Source organism: Alosa pseudoharengus, unplaced genomic scaffold (assembly GCF_046254945.1).
Source record: "Alosa pseudoharengus isolate Yale_2024_CS ecotype anadromous, Long Island Sound unplaced genomic scaffold, YU_APseudo_1.1 YU_APseudo_1.1_scf_7, whole genome shotgun sequence".
Classification (NCBI taxonomy): Eukaryota; Metazoa; Chordata; class Actinopteri; order Clupeiformes; family Clupeidae; genus Alosa; species Alosa pseudoharengus.
The window spans coordinates 22,392,347-22,407,713 of NW_027468859.1; the positions used below are offsets into that span (position 1 = coordinate 22,392,347).

Below are 15,367 nucleotides of genomic sequence, written 5' to 3' on the forward strand. Positions count from 1 at the left end.
TGTGGTTATGTGGAAACTCGTTATGCAGGTGCCATTTGTCTGCATGGCTCGAGTGTGCTGTTAGTGGCGAGAGGGGCCTTTGAGGAAGTAAAATGACTGAGATGGGGCTCTAGGACCTTTACATAATCACCAAGCGATCCCGATCTATTCCTCCCCTAAGCAGCACATGGTAGATTTGAGGCAAGACGCTGCATGGGATATTCATGCAACGCCCTCTCCTCACCGCCCACTGCCCTCTCCCCAGTTTCCTCAAGACAAAACAGATCAGTAAAAATAGCTCATGTCAAACACAGAGGACAATACTGCCCATGTTCTCCTCATTTCCTCTTGTTCACCCTCCTAGGGCATCCTCTGTAAGGATGACAAGGCGCTACGAGGGAGGCTTTCCTTAATCCCGTCGACGAACAAACGGGAAGCCTTTCTTTGCTGTTTGGAGAAGCGCTAAAGATGAGCTTTAGCCCCAAGACATGCATGATTCAAGTGATGTTTGGGACATGATGATACTGCGCTGATAGTCCCCTTTTGGCTTATCCTGAGTTTGAGGTCAGGAGTTGCTTGACAGTTTTGTGCACTGCCTGTGGTAGTTAATGAGTTACCATTTCTTCACTTTGTAACAGGTGACAAAAATAACATGTGCATTTATGTCATAGCTTACAATGTAATGGTGTGTCTGACAGAACAAGAGTATTGGATTGCTCATCTGAGTGTGTGAGTGTGCTCATCTGATTGCGATAAATACTATAGTCTCACCTGATGTGGTTGTTTATGTGGTTTAATAATTTGTAAGCTTGTACTTTTTTATCAGAAGAATAAACATTCATTTCACAGCACTGAAAATGTTTTTCATTCATGTATAGATGAAGATGTGGCTGGCAAATAGGCTTTGTAGTTTTTTTAGCCTACTTCAAAATTCAAAACTGAACAGTGCCATAAGAAATAAATGCAACTGTCCCAACAGAAATGTTGAGGGTGCTCACAGTCTTAGCATATCTGTCCACCTGATGACTATAATTACTGATATGTGAAGAATACCAGTGACAAACACATTAGATGTAGGGGATAAAGTTAATCTCAAGACATCTTCAATCTCAGACAGGGAAAGCAATTGCATGTATGTAGTCTAAAGCATCTGACATCTGCAAATATCTTGATCAAGGCCTAAATGATTAAACAGCATACCATATTCTTGAAACTTGACCATCAGACGGATCACTTGTGCATCTAGTCATAAATAGTCTTATTTATTTTTATAACATTTTCATAATAAAATTACAAAGTCGTATTCAGCATTGTTTTTTTTTAGACATGGTTGTTTACAGCGTAGTCAGCAATATACACTATATACGTTTGTACAGCAATCCTGGACAATTTACATTGGTTTCTAAAAGCAGTATTCCAAGGAATGTTGACACATTTTGGTCACAGCTTCTCGTTTTAATAGCTATTTCTGTATTCCAGTTAAGTTTATACTTAAGGTAAAGACATTACAATGATTCGGGTAGATAAAAAAAAGGTTTCAGGTGCAGATGGGGTTGTGGAATGACAATGACTGTAAGATCAGAATGAGTGACCCCCTCCCAAAAACAAACCAACAGCAGGCTAAGCGCTTGCGCTCCGAGTGTGACACGCACTCCAGAAATGGAAACAAATCTGGGACAGAACAGGTCGATTAGGTCTGACCATAAATCCGCACCCCCTTATAACGGAACAGTTGTAATTAGTTTATTGAATTATTGTATTATGATAATCATCTTTTGACTACAGTTCGTCACAAAGTTATTGATGACTGTTGCTGGTGACTGGAATGGTTTCTTCCCGGAATCAGTGACTGACTGGGTTGGACATGGCCACCTGTTGAACTTCAATTCACTGCATACACAAATCCCCATTTTCACTAAATCACAAATCTGATTGGGGCTCATTTTTGCGCAAATCTGAAGATCCTATCAGTCTATAGGAGGGTAAATGCAGCAAAAAATGACAATAGCAAATTTGGACAAAAAATAGATTGTGATGCGCACAGGCAAATGAGTTAAGTGGATGAGATTTAAGACATTACATTGATGACTTGGTGCATCATTTCTCATCAATATTCAAAACGCTAATATCGCCAATACCGTAGGCTACACCACACACAATGTGAGCTTAATATAAGGACCATATTTTCCGATATACGCTTTTGTTCAGAGTTCTTTCATTTTTTTGTAAATTATAGTCCTGTCTGTATCCAGAAGAATTGATGGGGAAGAGTGTGGTCGTCTTTGAAGATGGAACGCATTTTGATCCAGCGCTGGTGCGTCAGAGGGTGAGCGACGTTACTTCTGATGTTGGAAAAGGAATTTTGACAAGATAGCAAAAATAACGTAAAATGCTGATATAACATGTTTTTCTATACTGCATTTATTCGGACAATCTCATCTTCATCACGGTGTCAGTTCATCAGGTGTCATCACTTTCCAACTTCATCTAGATACTTGCGATTTAGCTCTGCTTGTTCCCTCTGGTTCTCGATCCGTGCCATTTCAATCATGTTTCTCAGCAAGTGGAAAGTGAGATCAATTGAGATTGGAGGATCGTCGTTTCTCTTGGACAACTCCACGAGATCCTCCAGACTGTTTCCCTCCTCCGACGAGTGGACTTCTACCATCGGCGTCAAACTGCGCGTCAAGTGAGCAAGTGCATCCGTGGCGAGAGGAGCCGTGAAGCTGTCAACGTGAACACGCGAAAGACCTCTTTGAAGACCGGGGTTTTTCTGCAAGTATTGCAAAATCTTCTCTCCGATTAGATACGACACCGCAGAGTCACCTGCTTTTAACAACACCTCGTCCAGCTGACTCTTGTACCCATGGCCGTCAAAAGCGCTCAGGGGTCGACATACATTAGGGTGAATGTGGCTGGACAACAGAACTGTAGCTATTAACAGGACCAAAGGAGTTGGCTTCATAATGAACGCACTGGGTGAGGGCAGTCTGCAAAAGAAAGATACAAAACTATTAGAATTAGCCTATGACACGGTGCATGGAGACATTCCTAGTCAGTGTTCACAAGAGTGGGACTCTTGCGTTGGGACATAGTCTATTTTCACGACTCGGGATGGGCATGCGACAAAACAAAATTCTTTAAAAAATTATATTGATTGAGATTATATCAAACACAACAAATTGTTTGCAAGACGCTCACTTTACACTTTACTTGAAATTATCGCACATTGTAAAATGATAAGCTTTTGGATGAAACATCTGAAAGGCAAGAAAATATAAAACTGTCTAATAAAAGTAGTAACCCATAATCCCATAAATAGCGTACTTACCGACTCGTCTCCTGTTTGTCAAAGTTTCCTTTTCGCTGGTTAAGAAGTGTTTCGTTCGACAACCGAATTCGAAAGTCCGGCCAAAGAGACTGGACCATCAAGCATCATGCTGAATGGTTATATACATCCAAGATACCACCATTGACGTCAGTCCAAGTGCATAAACTGCTTGTAAATTAGGAGACTGAGACAGGGAAGTGTTTCAGGGACAACTGACGGTGAGCATGAAGCAGACGGTTTCATGAGAAAGACATGCACGGCAGTTTTTTACTGGTGCCACCGCCAATTCAGCTTTTTTGCCCAGATTCGATCCGATGCGATGCAATGATTGTGCTGAAAGCTAGGAATGGGCAAAAGAAACAAACCAAAAAACCTGCTACGTTGCTGCTCCCAAAGATAAGACAAAGGTCCTCAAGCAAGCATCTTTATTACCAGAATATTCCTTTACTGTATTACTTTCGGGAAGTTTGTTTTGGTCTGAAGTCATGTTAAAGAGGAACATTTTCATAGCACAGAGGAGAGAAAAAAATAAGGAATATTGTTTTCTGTAGCGATGGTTGTCGTGATGCCTTTCTGCATGGCTAAGCATTGCAAGGAAAGCAAAGCATAAGCGCGCAACAGGGAGATGTTGCTTTCTGTCCGGAGAACTGTCCATGGTACTGAAGTGACTAAACAACAATGCGGAGTGTGTATTTATACTGCGTTTCCAAACTTTAACCTTCTATTTCAATATCTTGGGTTTAGAAAAGTTAACAGGCATTCATATTGCCATTTATAGCCAGTCATTTAGCTAAGGTTGCTCAAAAATGCAGATGGACTACTTCAGGTATATGTGCAACTGCTTTCGATGAAATTGGAGTATGTGTCTCTCGTCTTAAAAAATAAATTAAAAAAATGGAAGGATACAAAGCTGGGCCACCGCGCCTGACGTCATGCATATTTTTTTAGGGTGGCGAAAAGGCTGGCGTCAGTATTGTTCGAAAACGTGACATGTATGATGATCTTTGTCTTTGTCGTAGATACAAACTACATAGATACAAGATATGTTTAACAGCGTGTATTAAAAATATAATGAGTCAGTCAATAATAAAACAATGATTCCAAGTAATTGTTTTAATTAAATGCATATGCATTAACGCTCATGTATGCTCTCAATGAAAAGACAAAAGTACATTATGGTCAGGGCCCATGACAACTATACTGTCCTTACCTGAAGGACTAAACACCTATCTTGCTTAGGCTACCATATAAGTAGCCTAAAACTAAATTATTGGTATAACTTGATAAGACTTTAAGGATCATAATAACATGTATTGAATATTCCTTACATAACAAAGAGAGAGTGTCTAGTGTCTAGTGAATTCCAGTCATGCAGGAGAAAGTGTTAATTACAAAAATAAGCATGATCTTTTAAATACAATTCTTTCATTAATAAACTGAATTGCTGAACTACTGGATCGTCACCTCTGCCTCTGCAGAGATGTGTAAGTGACCACAGAACGCTGTCTACAATGACAGACTAGAACACATTACGGTCACGCTAATGAGGTAGCACGATTTCTGGAGCCACTCGTCACATCTTGTTGGCCTTCCAAGAGAGATACGAGTTCCAAATCACTGCTACAATCTGAACCACCGCCAATCTGCAAGAGGGTTAGGAGAGGTCAGGCGTTACTGATACAGCCACGCAACAGTGTGTGTGTGGTGTGTGTGTGTGTGTGTGTGTGTGTGTGTGTGTGTGTGTGTGTGTGTGTGTGTGTACACTATCACTCTGCATTGAGTGTTGAGGGAGACATGGCAACAGGAGAGAGCATTGCCACATGACGTAGCATCTTCAACAAAACAAATTGAGTCTCAAATGAGTATAAGTAGAAAAGGTAGTTCAATTAAAAATGACAGATGACTAATCGTGATGTAAATGCCATCTGCACGCCTTTCTTTCTCTGGAGGAGATGGAAACTAAGAGGGTTAGCAAGGCCGCTAAAGCTTTCTTATCTCTAAGGACACATGGGACATCAGAGTAAAAAAAAAGGCCTTAGACAACATTTGGAAAACTTGCCAAACTGAAGAACCAAAGATGCTCTACTAAGTGCACATGATAAAGACAAAATATACACCGAGTTTCATGAATTTCAGTGAACTGCTACATTTCTCTGGCTGTTTTATATCAGTCAAGGTCTAACACATCATTACCCAATGAGGCATGCATGGAGCAACAGCATCATCATGCAACTGGCAGGCTGTGCTTACCTGTGGTGCAGTGGTACAAAATAAAAGTTGACTATCTGGACTGGAGGCCACAGCTGGTTCAAAAAGGAATGAAATCAAAACAGAACAAAGTCTGATAGACAGTAGTATTCACACAGGATTAATTAATTCATTCATTGATTCATTAGCTTATCCAGAATGTAGAGTCTCTACTCGGTATCAACTTACATAGTAATTTGCGACCAAGGCATCTGTATAGTCCTGTGGGTAACAAAAGAAATAATTCACATCAGATAGACTAAAGACACCTGTCAATCACAGTATGGTAGCTTCCACTTTTAAATTGTGCCTTAGAAACATCCATGTTTTTCAGTTACTCAGATAGTGTAATTTCCTGTGTATTAGCCACATTGTGTTTAAACTGCAGGGCAGTGTTTCATGCTAATTAAAAATTATCCATATTAAACTGCGCCCGTGTATTAACAGCAGTGCCCAATAGCCCAATCAATCAGATTCAGATTATGCTTTCATCATAAAGGAGAATGAAGAAAATAAATGCATTCCCATGTATAGCCCGCACCCGTGTAATAACCTCAAAGCTTAAAAAAAAATGTCAAAATCAATGCATACTGTTAATAGTCAGGAAAGTCAGGAAACTATGGTCAGCGAGGATTGAATAGTAATCAAGGATCTTTGGTACGGTATATTCCTATGGCATTCTCATGCAAGCCAGCTAAATGCACAGTAGCCAAGTTTACATGGACACTTCTATTCCGATTAGAAACAGAATAACAACTCAACCAGAATAAAAATTGTCATATAAACACCTCAATCAGAATGAAAATTCCTGATCCGATCAGAATTTTAATCGGAATGAAAGATGTGGTGTAGTCTGTTCCTGTTCTATTGAACAGCATGTATACGGTCATTCAGATTGCCTGCTGTATCTTCTCAAGAAAAAGTAGGCAACAACGGCTATTCCGATCAAAGATTCTAAAGCACTTGAGAGCACCTGATCGGAATAGAACGTACCCCATGTAGACAGACAGCACACATTTATGGGCTTCGGACTTGTAACCGGAGGGTTCGAACCCCGACCAGTAGGAACGGCTGAAGTGCCCTTGAGCAAGGCACCTAACTCCTCACTGCTCCCCGAGTGCCACTGTAGCAGGCAGCTTACTGCGTCGGGATTTGTGTGTGGTTCACCTCACTGTGTGTTCACTGTGTGCTGAGTGTGTTTCACTAATTCACGGATTGGGATAAATGCAGAGACCAAATTTCCCTCACGGAATCAAAAAAGTATACAGTTAAGAACAAAATTATTCATACCCCTGGCAAATATGGATTTAATGCTGATTTTCTCTTTATCAATATGTTTGTTCTGACTAAAAATGACACTGTCACATGCCAAAAGTTTGTAAGACAATGTGGGAGAAACATGGAATTAAAAAATAATCTTTTTTTAAATTTTTATGAAAAAGGGCATGTCCAAAATTATTCATACCCTTTTTAAATAATCAATGGAAACATCTTTAGTTGCATTCACAACTCTCAAAATGGTTCTTATAATATCTATCAAGCCTCCCCATGTCTCCACAATGAGTCTTGGTCGCACCTTTTTAACAGCAATCCGGGTCAGGTCAGGAACGATTATTTGCCATCACTCTGGCCTTGTACTTTTTTGACCGATTGAGGTCTGGACTCTGGCTCTGCCACTGTAAAATTTTGATATTGTTCTCAGTTAATCATTTCTTGCCTTGTTTGGCTGTATGTTCATTGTGTGGTTTATTGGTCCAATAATGCCCATTGGGGCAGGTCTCTCGGCAGACTGCCTGATCTTTTCCACCAAAAATCTCAATGTAGCCCCTTGTTTTTAGTGTTACCGTTTGAACTGGATTTATTCATGAGCTGGCTGCGCTTGTGCTGCACTTTGATTCACACTCTGGCTGTAGGTTGGCAACACCTGACCCCAGTCTTCTGGGATGGAAGCACACGTATGCTGCCAGTGGTGTCTGCCAATGGGCTCATGTCAACAATCATACTGCCCTGTGTTTACAAGCCCTCTGTAAAAACTACATATACTTTAAAAAAGAAAAACAATGGCTTGCGACATGTTTTGAAAAGGTCACCTGGGCTTATTTTTCCTGCCGTATAAAAAGTACAGAGAACCGTTTCAAAGAAACTAGACATGTAGTTAAAATTTCACCGGCCATTGGACTGGGGTGGGTTTCTGTAACTGAGAGCAAGCGGAAACGGACACGCGCTACCCGCTGCGCAGTAGCCTTGGGATGGGTCATCAGACACGTCACCATAATGCTCCCTGCAGTTAGGCACAAGACGAAAACAAACAAAAAAATCTCCCCCTTTGGGCAAAACGTCATGGCAGTAGCAAACAGGAACTCCAAGAAGGACCTCAACAGTTGAGAGAATCTGTAGAAAGAATGGGCTACACTAAACACACAACATAAGCGGAATGTTTATATGCTGCGACAATAAGCTTCCACTATAATCAATGGAACTGGCTACACCATGCATGAGAGTGATCTCCCCGTTCTAATGGAACTGGCTACACCAGGCATGAGAGTGATCTACCCGTTCTAATGGAACTGGCTACACCAGGCATGAGAGTGATCTCCCCGTTCTAATGGAACTGGCTACACCAGGCATGAGAGTGATCTCCCCGTTCTAATGGAACTGGCTACACCAGGCATGAGAGTGATCTCCCCGTTCTAATGGAACTGGCTACACCAGGCATGAGAGTGATCTCCCCGTTCTAATGGAACTGGCTACACCAGGCATGAGAGTGATCTCCCTGTTCTAATGGAACTGGCTACACCAGGCATGAGAGCGATCTCCCCGTTCTATTTGTGTGCAGCACATGCGCTCCACACATGCTCCTCTTCCACTTCATGTCCAGTGGAGCTTTGCTTCAGTGCATGTTCAGTGTTCAGTGAGGGTGAGCAGTACTTGCTCATCAGGACCCATTCCACTGAGCGGAGCGGACCACCATTTGTCTGTCTTCTTCATTAAGCCATGCCAGGCTCCATGACGGCACCAGAACGATCAAGGGGCTCATAACACCAAGGGCGATGGACAGAGATGTGATTAGCACTCATATTTGTTTGTTTTTTTCCTGCAGCATAAAGCTCACTTGACCTTTTCAGGAATAAGGCACTTTCAACACCGACACAAAACTCTAGATCAGGTAGACTAGTCACACTGCTGAATTAAAAAAAGTAGTAGTTCATGGAAAGAAACGGAAGTGATCCATGAAAAAAAGTGACCCACTGGGTGACCCACTGGGTGACCCCCCCCCCCCCCCAGAACAGGGATGGGCACAGTCTGGTTCCTACTTGTGTATTTAAACAGAGCAATCAATCAGACGTCCATGCGGGACAACCTTTAACAACCTGCACAAGCTGTGGGCTGCCGTGGAGTAGTTGTCCTAAAGCGTCTGTTCCCCCAACCTCCACCCCATACCACCCCACTCCTAGGATGCGCCGACTGCCCTTCGCTGGCTCTGCCCCAGGTTCCAGCCGGCTTGGACGGCACGGCCCTGATTATTGCCTTTCACCTCGCATTTATTTTCCATCAGCAGGCCAGCCTAATGAGCGCATTCTTCATTTGTTTTCTGTCTTTTCTGACATTTAGGTGATTGACCTTTCAGCCTCATTTTAACTCGCAACCTACCTTACATAAATAATAGATGACGCCCATACCAATGTCCCTGCTGTAACAAACCACACCCCCCCCCCCCCCATCTATCCAACCCCAAAACGCTCCCACTGCCCCCCCAGGCCCATTCAGAATTCCTGTTCTACAAGGCATGAGTCACTGTTCGCTGGTTCAACCCGCTGTACTCCCATCATTGGAAATAGCTTCTAATTACAGTGTGCCAAGATGGAGGTCAATGGCATTTGCTGGAGCACTACGACACCCTACAAATGGGTGGAAGAAAAAGCAGCCAGCCAGAGAGTGCCAGAAGCATAAGAGAAGAATTCCTACGAGATGAGCAGGGTCCGTGGCTGCACATCGATGCCCTGCGCTCCGTAAGGAATAACACGGACGTCTCCGTAACAAAAGCAGCCGTTGCCACTCTGAGTGGTTTCCTACTGTAGATTAGACAGAGCCTCTGTGCCGCGTCCTCATTTGTGTGGCAAGATGCAGCAGGTTGTCAACATGCATGCGGTGGCGTGAAAGGAATCTGCGCTCAACCTGTCAGCTCACATAATGTCCTCCCAAGAACAGGGTGCATTGCTTTTTAGTGTAGACATCGAAACATGACACAATGAGATAAGGGTTCATTCAACCCATCTTTAGCCTGTCTTGGGCATTGGAGAGGTGCATTCATGAGCAGTGGTTATAATAATGGATATAATAATTTGAGGGTAGTCGTAGAAACTTTGCAAGAAAGAACATAACATTACTACTTCTTTTCAATGAATCGCACAAATTAGCGTAGCAATTAATCACTGTCTGGTCCAAGTGTTTACTCCATTGGCTTTGCTCCTTCCATGTTCCATCCATGTACTTCAGATAAGTTATGTCACAGGACCTTTTCTAGAAGAATAGTCTGCACACTTTTGATCTCTCCTATCTTTATTTATTTATTTTTTTATGGAGTTTAAACAACGTTTCAACCATCAGGTTCCCTACATACCATTGCTCCATAGTAAAGGACCTTGTGAAGACCCAGGGGTCGAAGTGTTGTTTGAGCCCAACTCAAAAAATTCAAAAAATGTGTAGTTTTTTTTATCATGTTACTCTGTACCTGAGATGTGTTCAATGACCTTGTGAAGAGGACCATTTCTATGCTCTGCTTTATGATGGTACAAAAAGTATGTGGTGCTCAATGGTGGTCAGAACTGCCACACTTACCCACTCATGCACACACACACACACACACACACACACACACACACACACACACACACACACACACACACACACACACACACACACACACACACACACACACACACACACACACACACACACACACACACACACACACACACACACACACACACACACACACACACACACACACACACACACACACACACACGTTTAAATCCTAAACCTGCCATTGCAAGTCTGTCGTATTTATCAGGTGGTTTTATCCAGAGCGACAGTGACTTCACTTTACTTACCCTCTTCAGCTTGGCCACATTCTGCTCTATAGTCAGCCCGTTCAGAGTGCCAGAGATGCCCAAGAACACCCCCAGGAAGCACGGGGCAAAGCCCACCTGCGGACACAGAGGAGCCAATCAGTATCGGCCGTCTACTCTACACTATCGCATCCACGCCAACAAGAGATGCTCGTGAATGACTCTAATGGATGGGATATTTTTTAAAGGCATTTCACTTTCTGCAGCATAGTGTGTGTCATTAAAAGCAGGAGTCATCAGCAAGATTGAAAATGGGATAATTGGACGATGACGTGCAAGGAGTGTGTTCTCACTGCAATGGAGTTAAGAGCGAGAGAGAGAGAGAGAGAGAGAGAGAGAGAGAGAGAGAGAGAGGTGCATGTGGGATTTGTGGTTAGAAATGTTGTGTTTTTGATTTCTGGTATAATGAAGGATAGCACAAACCACAATAATTCTAAATAAACAGCGATAACAAATTACACAGAGAACAGAGAAATACTGTTATTCAAATATTGAATTAACAGAAAACAGAAAATTGGTCATGAAAGCCTTTGCCATGTGGAACCTGGGATGAAAAAGTCAAACAAATGGCAAACAACAAACAGAAAATAAATGGTAAGAGATTGCCTTTACTAGTTTATAAATAAATATATAAATAAGATAGATGCATATTTTATTGATCCTAAAGGAAATGTAGCTTTAATTAGTGTAATTAGTTTTAAAGATTGCAAAGGCTGTTGGTGTTGCAATCATGTCTACCCTTATGTAGTTTAAAGCTCAGTCTTCATATAGCCTATGTTGTGTCCATGTTTATATGAAGTACAACTGAGGGGTACACATTGTACCGTACACTGCAAGATAAGTGGGTTAGCAAGCTATTTTGTGCCAAAAGTCAGGGTTTGCAATGGCATGAGAGTGGCTCTCTTTTAACCTGGCTACATCACCATGGTCAATCATGCTGCAAACTTAACCTGGTCCAGAGCAGGATATGTTGGAGAGAAGAGCTAAAAACTCATAAAATCAAATCAAATAAAAGCACATCCTACTGACCAATCAATTATCAAGTAGCCATACCTGGAAGCTTCTGTCAAATATGTTACAGGCAGAGCTCCTCCTATTTTAAAATCGTTGCAGGTGAAAACGTGGCTAATATCCATGTGCACATCATAAGAATACATCAAAGCAGCTGATTTAATTAATGAAATACACAGTCAGATTAATCACCCTACATGGTGTACTCACTGTACGCCTTAATAAATGCAGAAATAATCTAAATACATTTTTTTTTAAATAGGCAGCTTAAGACCTCTCCATAATTTTCCACTGGCCATATGGGTCTAGCATCGCCCCTTTCATGGGAATGCGTACAAAAGTCTAAAGAACCAATTACCTCAGATTGCAAATTCACAAAGAAGTTAAGTGTGACTTGCTTTATAGTATACCCCTCTGTTGAGGTCAGACTAGTATAGGAGAACCTCAAGTGAGACGCTAGCATCTTGTGCGCCTTCCTTCAGAGCTGTGGATCGACCCAGTGCCTTTAAAATTAATCACTAAAGATGCATTCGGACACAACAGTTCTACTAACTACTAACGGGAGAGGGCTTTTTTTTTTTTGCATTTGCACACACTAGGAACTCTGAGATGACTTCACACATTAGTAGCCCAATGATTACATGGCCATAAAGTAATGAAACGAACAGCATTGCTATTTAGTTACTAGCTACTGAAGTTTATTGACAAACTAGAAGCTCAGAATGCATTTAAAAAAGAATCAGCATTGTTAATAAAATTTCTTCTCATCCGTCCAGAAGGCATATGTTGCATGACAGTAGGCAGTCTGCAGCCTTTCCATGCAGGTTTTGTTTTGCAAATTGAAACAGAAGTTGAATTATTTAAAAAAAAAAATAATGCTTCTGCTGCCTTGGGATACAAATTAGCCATGGTTCCTATGCACAGCTCAAATAGTTATAGGCACTGCGGTCAGAGGAACTCTTTAATCCCCAGTTCCATGCTGTCCGAATGCACGAAAAAAAGGGGTTCTAGGAACTGTATATTCTAGGAACTGCCAAAAGTACCTCTGGTGCGAAAGGGACTTATGCTGAATGCCTGCCTTGTAAAGCTCTGACCAATCTCCATTAAAGCTGGCCAGGTCACAGTACTTACATAAAATACCCACAGTGGCCAAGCAACTTGCACATTACTACGCATACGAGAACACAGCCCTAAACTTGCACATTACTACGCATACGAGAACACAGCCCTAAACTTGCACATTACTACGCATACGAGAACACAGCCCTAAACTTGCACATTAATACGCATACGAGAACACAGCCCTAAACTTGCACATTACTACGCATACGAGAACACAGCCCTAAACTTGCACATTACTACGCATACGAGAACACAGCCCTAAACTTGCACATTACTACGCATACGAGAACACAGCCCTAAACTTGCACATTAATACGCATACGAGAACACAGCCCTAAACTTGCACATTACTACGCATACGAGAACACAACCCTAAACTTGCACATTACTACGCATACGAGAACACAGCAACTTGCACATTACTATGCATAGGAGAACACAGCCCTAAACCCAGCACCGTGCTCACACCATATCTAGACCCAGATATTGACAAAAGGGTATTGACAGAAAGTGGGTCTCTAAAATTAGCCCTCAGATGTCATCAAATCTATTTTTTGCGTTGAGATTTGAGGGGTGTGTGTGTGTGTGTTTGAGTGGGTGGGGGGTTAGCAGAACTGAGTTGTCTTTTCTGCATGCTTGCGTTAGATAATCCTTTTCACTCAAGGGGGTGGGGGGAAAGGGGGAAAAAGGGCCACACTTGCTTTCCCTTTTGTCAGTCTTATCCTGCGCATTCATCTCAACCATCATCCCCAATCCCGGTGCATTGTGTGAGTGCATGGAGAATACACACCGTCTCCCTTGTCAGAGTGGGATTACTGTTGTGTGTGTGTGTGTGTGTGTGTGTGTGTGTGTGTGTGTGTGTGTGTGCGTGCATATGTGCGCTCCTTCCTGTGTGTGTGTATTGAGGGGATGTGTAGATAACAAGTAAGTTGTGAGTGCTTTACCAACACTTCTGACACATACACACACACACACAGTGCAGGAGCTCAACTATGCTAGCGAACGTGTGTATTACAGAGGTAAACTAGTCCTATCCATTATGTGCCCTTTGTTCACAGTTCAAATTCTGGTTCTGAAACTTTACAGAGTACCACCACAGAAAACAACTGGCACTCCAAGTACCCCCATCATGACCGGCCGAGGCCGTAATCGTAAAATACTTTGATATAATTTGAATTTACATGCCCCCCCCCTCCCCCAAAATCAAGACATAAATCGTTATGCTGAGTGATAGTATTGTTCCAAACTGGCCAGAGAAAAGGGAGTGCAGAGGTGAGATGATCAGAGTTAAAAAAACACGGCATCATTTTGGGAAATTAGTTTATTCACTGTGTCCCCCAGAGTTAGATAAGATGATACAAACCCTTCTCGTCTCTGCATGCAGTTACTCAGTCTGAAGCACCCTTCTATCTACTACCAAACTCTGAGGGAGATGGTGAATAAGCTAATGTTGGCATGGACATTTTCAGATATAAAACCATTATCAAAAAACCCTAATTGCCGCCGTGGCAAGCATTAAATGTTCCACTATAACATAATTAAACCTATATTTTGCATCATATCTCCTGAACCAAAAATGATATCCCAGAACAAGTGATGTCTACTTGATTCTATTTGATTGGGTTGAAGAAAATGGCTTTGCAAGATGTGTAACACAATACCCCCCCCCCCCCCCCCCCCCCGCACACCAATCTCAAATTTCTTCAGAATTTTAACCATCAGTTTCAACTTTAACCATCAGTTTCTTGAATCATAACTGACTTGCCTTGCACAATAATTCTGTCTTAAGCCATTGCTTACTGTATGTGAGAGGTGTAGACTAAACCCTGGAATTATGAAATATCAATTGAAAAGAAGCAGATGTCCAGGTTGCTCATTATTTGTGAGAAATTACGCACTTACAATAGCCCCACATCATCACATACCCTTCACCATACCTAGAGATTGGCATGGGTGTTATTTCAGTTAGCCTATTAGCTGGTTTGATCCTCATTGAGCCAAGGTAACTTTATCAGGATGCACAGTATTCTGGATCCATGAAATAACTGGCCTTTAAAAATAAAAATCTGCCTGTCTCTATGGGAATTTAACATAGGGGTGGGAATACTTATGACCCCTGTATTTTAAGGAAGAACATTTATTTATTTATGATACATTATTCATTCACTAAGAAAATTGGTGTCCTTAAAGGTTAGATATTTCCTCATTTTTCACTTAAGGCATTAAGATCAATTTCCAAAAGATGATTTTATATTCCTCTTTTCAGTCAACTTTAGCATGGGTGCCAATACTTTTGGCCATCACTGTACGTCTTATCTCTACCACCCTTCCTCTTCTGTTTCAAAGATCATATTATCTAGATAAGTCCGTTTTTGCTCCTTTACTCTTCCAATGCCACCTTCGATCCCTGCCCAATTCAATCATGGTAATATAGCCACACAAAGGCATACCAGAAAGCACATGCAAATGTTGCACAACCAAGTTTTTTAATTATATTTGCTACTTTGGCCACAATATCTGGATTTATTTTTCTATACCAATGCAC

The 15,367-nt window shown here is 41.8% G+C and overlaps 3 protein-coding genes across 5 annotated transcripts in view; 1 reads left to right on the forward strand and 2 right to left on the reverse strand.

The window, feature by feature from the left end:
* The window catches only part of trim54 (tripartite motif containing 54), a 33,598-nt gene extending 32,839 nt beyond the window's left edge, over positions 1-759 (forward strand). Inside the window, exon 9 of the mRNA XM_076271988.1 lies at positions 344-759. The gene's annotated coding sequence lies outside the window, so the exon portion shown is untranslated. The remainder of the gene's footprint in view (positions 1-343) is intronic.
* A 1,681-nt stretch (positions 760-2,440) lies between these two features.
* On the reverse strand, positions 2,441-2,996 carry uts1 (urotensin 1). Its single transcript, XM_076272782.1, has one exon. It carries the CDS (start codon positions 2,942-2,944, stop codon positions 2,450-2,452), a length of 495 nt encoding a protein of 164 aa, XP_076128897.1. The 5' UTR covers positions 2,945-2,996; the 3' UTR covers positions 2,441-2,449.
* Positions 2,997-4,408: 1,412 nt separating this feature from the next.
* mpv17 (mitochondrial inner membrane protein MPV17) overlaps positions 4,409-15,367 on the reverse strand; it is a 37,033-nt gene continuing 26,074 nt past the window's right edge. For all 3 annotated transcript variants that reach the window (XM_076272850.1, XM_076272849.1, XM_076272851.1), the window contains exons 5-8: positions 10,672-10,767; positions 5,747-5,779; positions 5,561-5,613; positions 4,409-4,953 (exon numbers count right to left, since the gene is read on the reverse strand). In XM_076272850.1, coding sequence (XP_076128965.1) covers positions 4,884-4,953; positions 5,561-5,613; positions 5,747-5,779; positions 10,672-10,767 — 252 coding nt within the window. In that variant the 3' untranslated portion in view covers positions 4,409-4,883. The remainder of the gene's footprint in view (positions 4,954-5,560; positions 5,614-5,746; positions 5,780-10,671; positions 10,768-15,367) is intronic.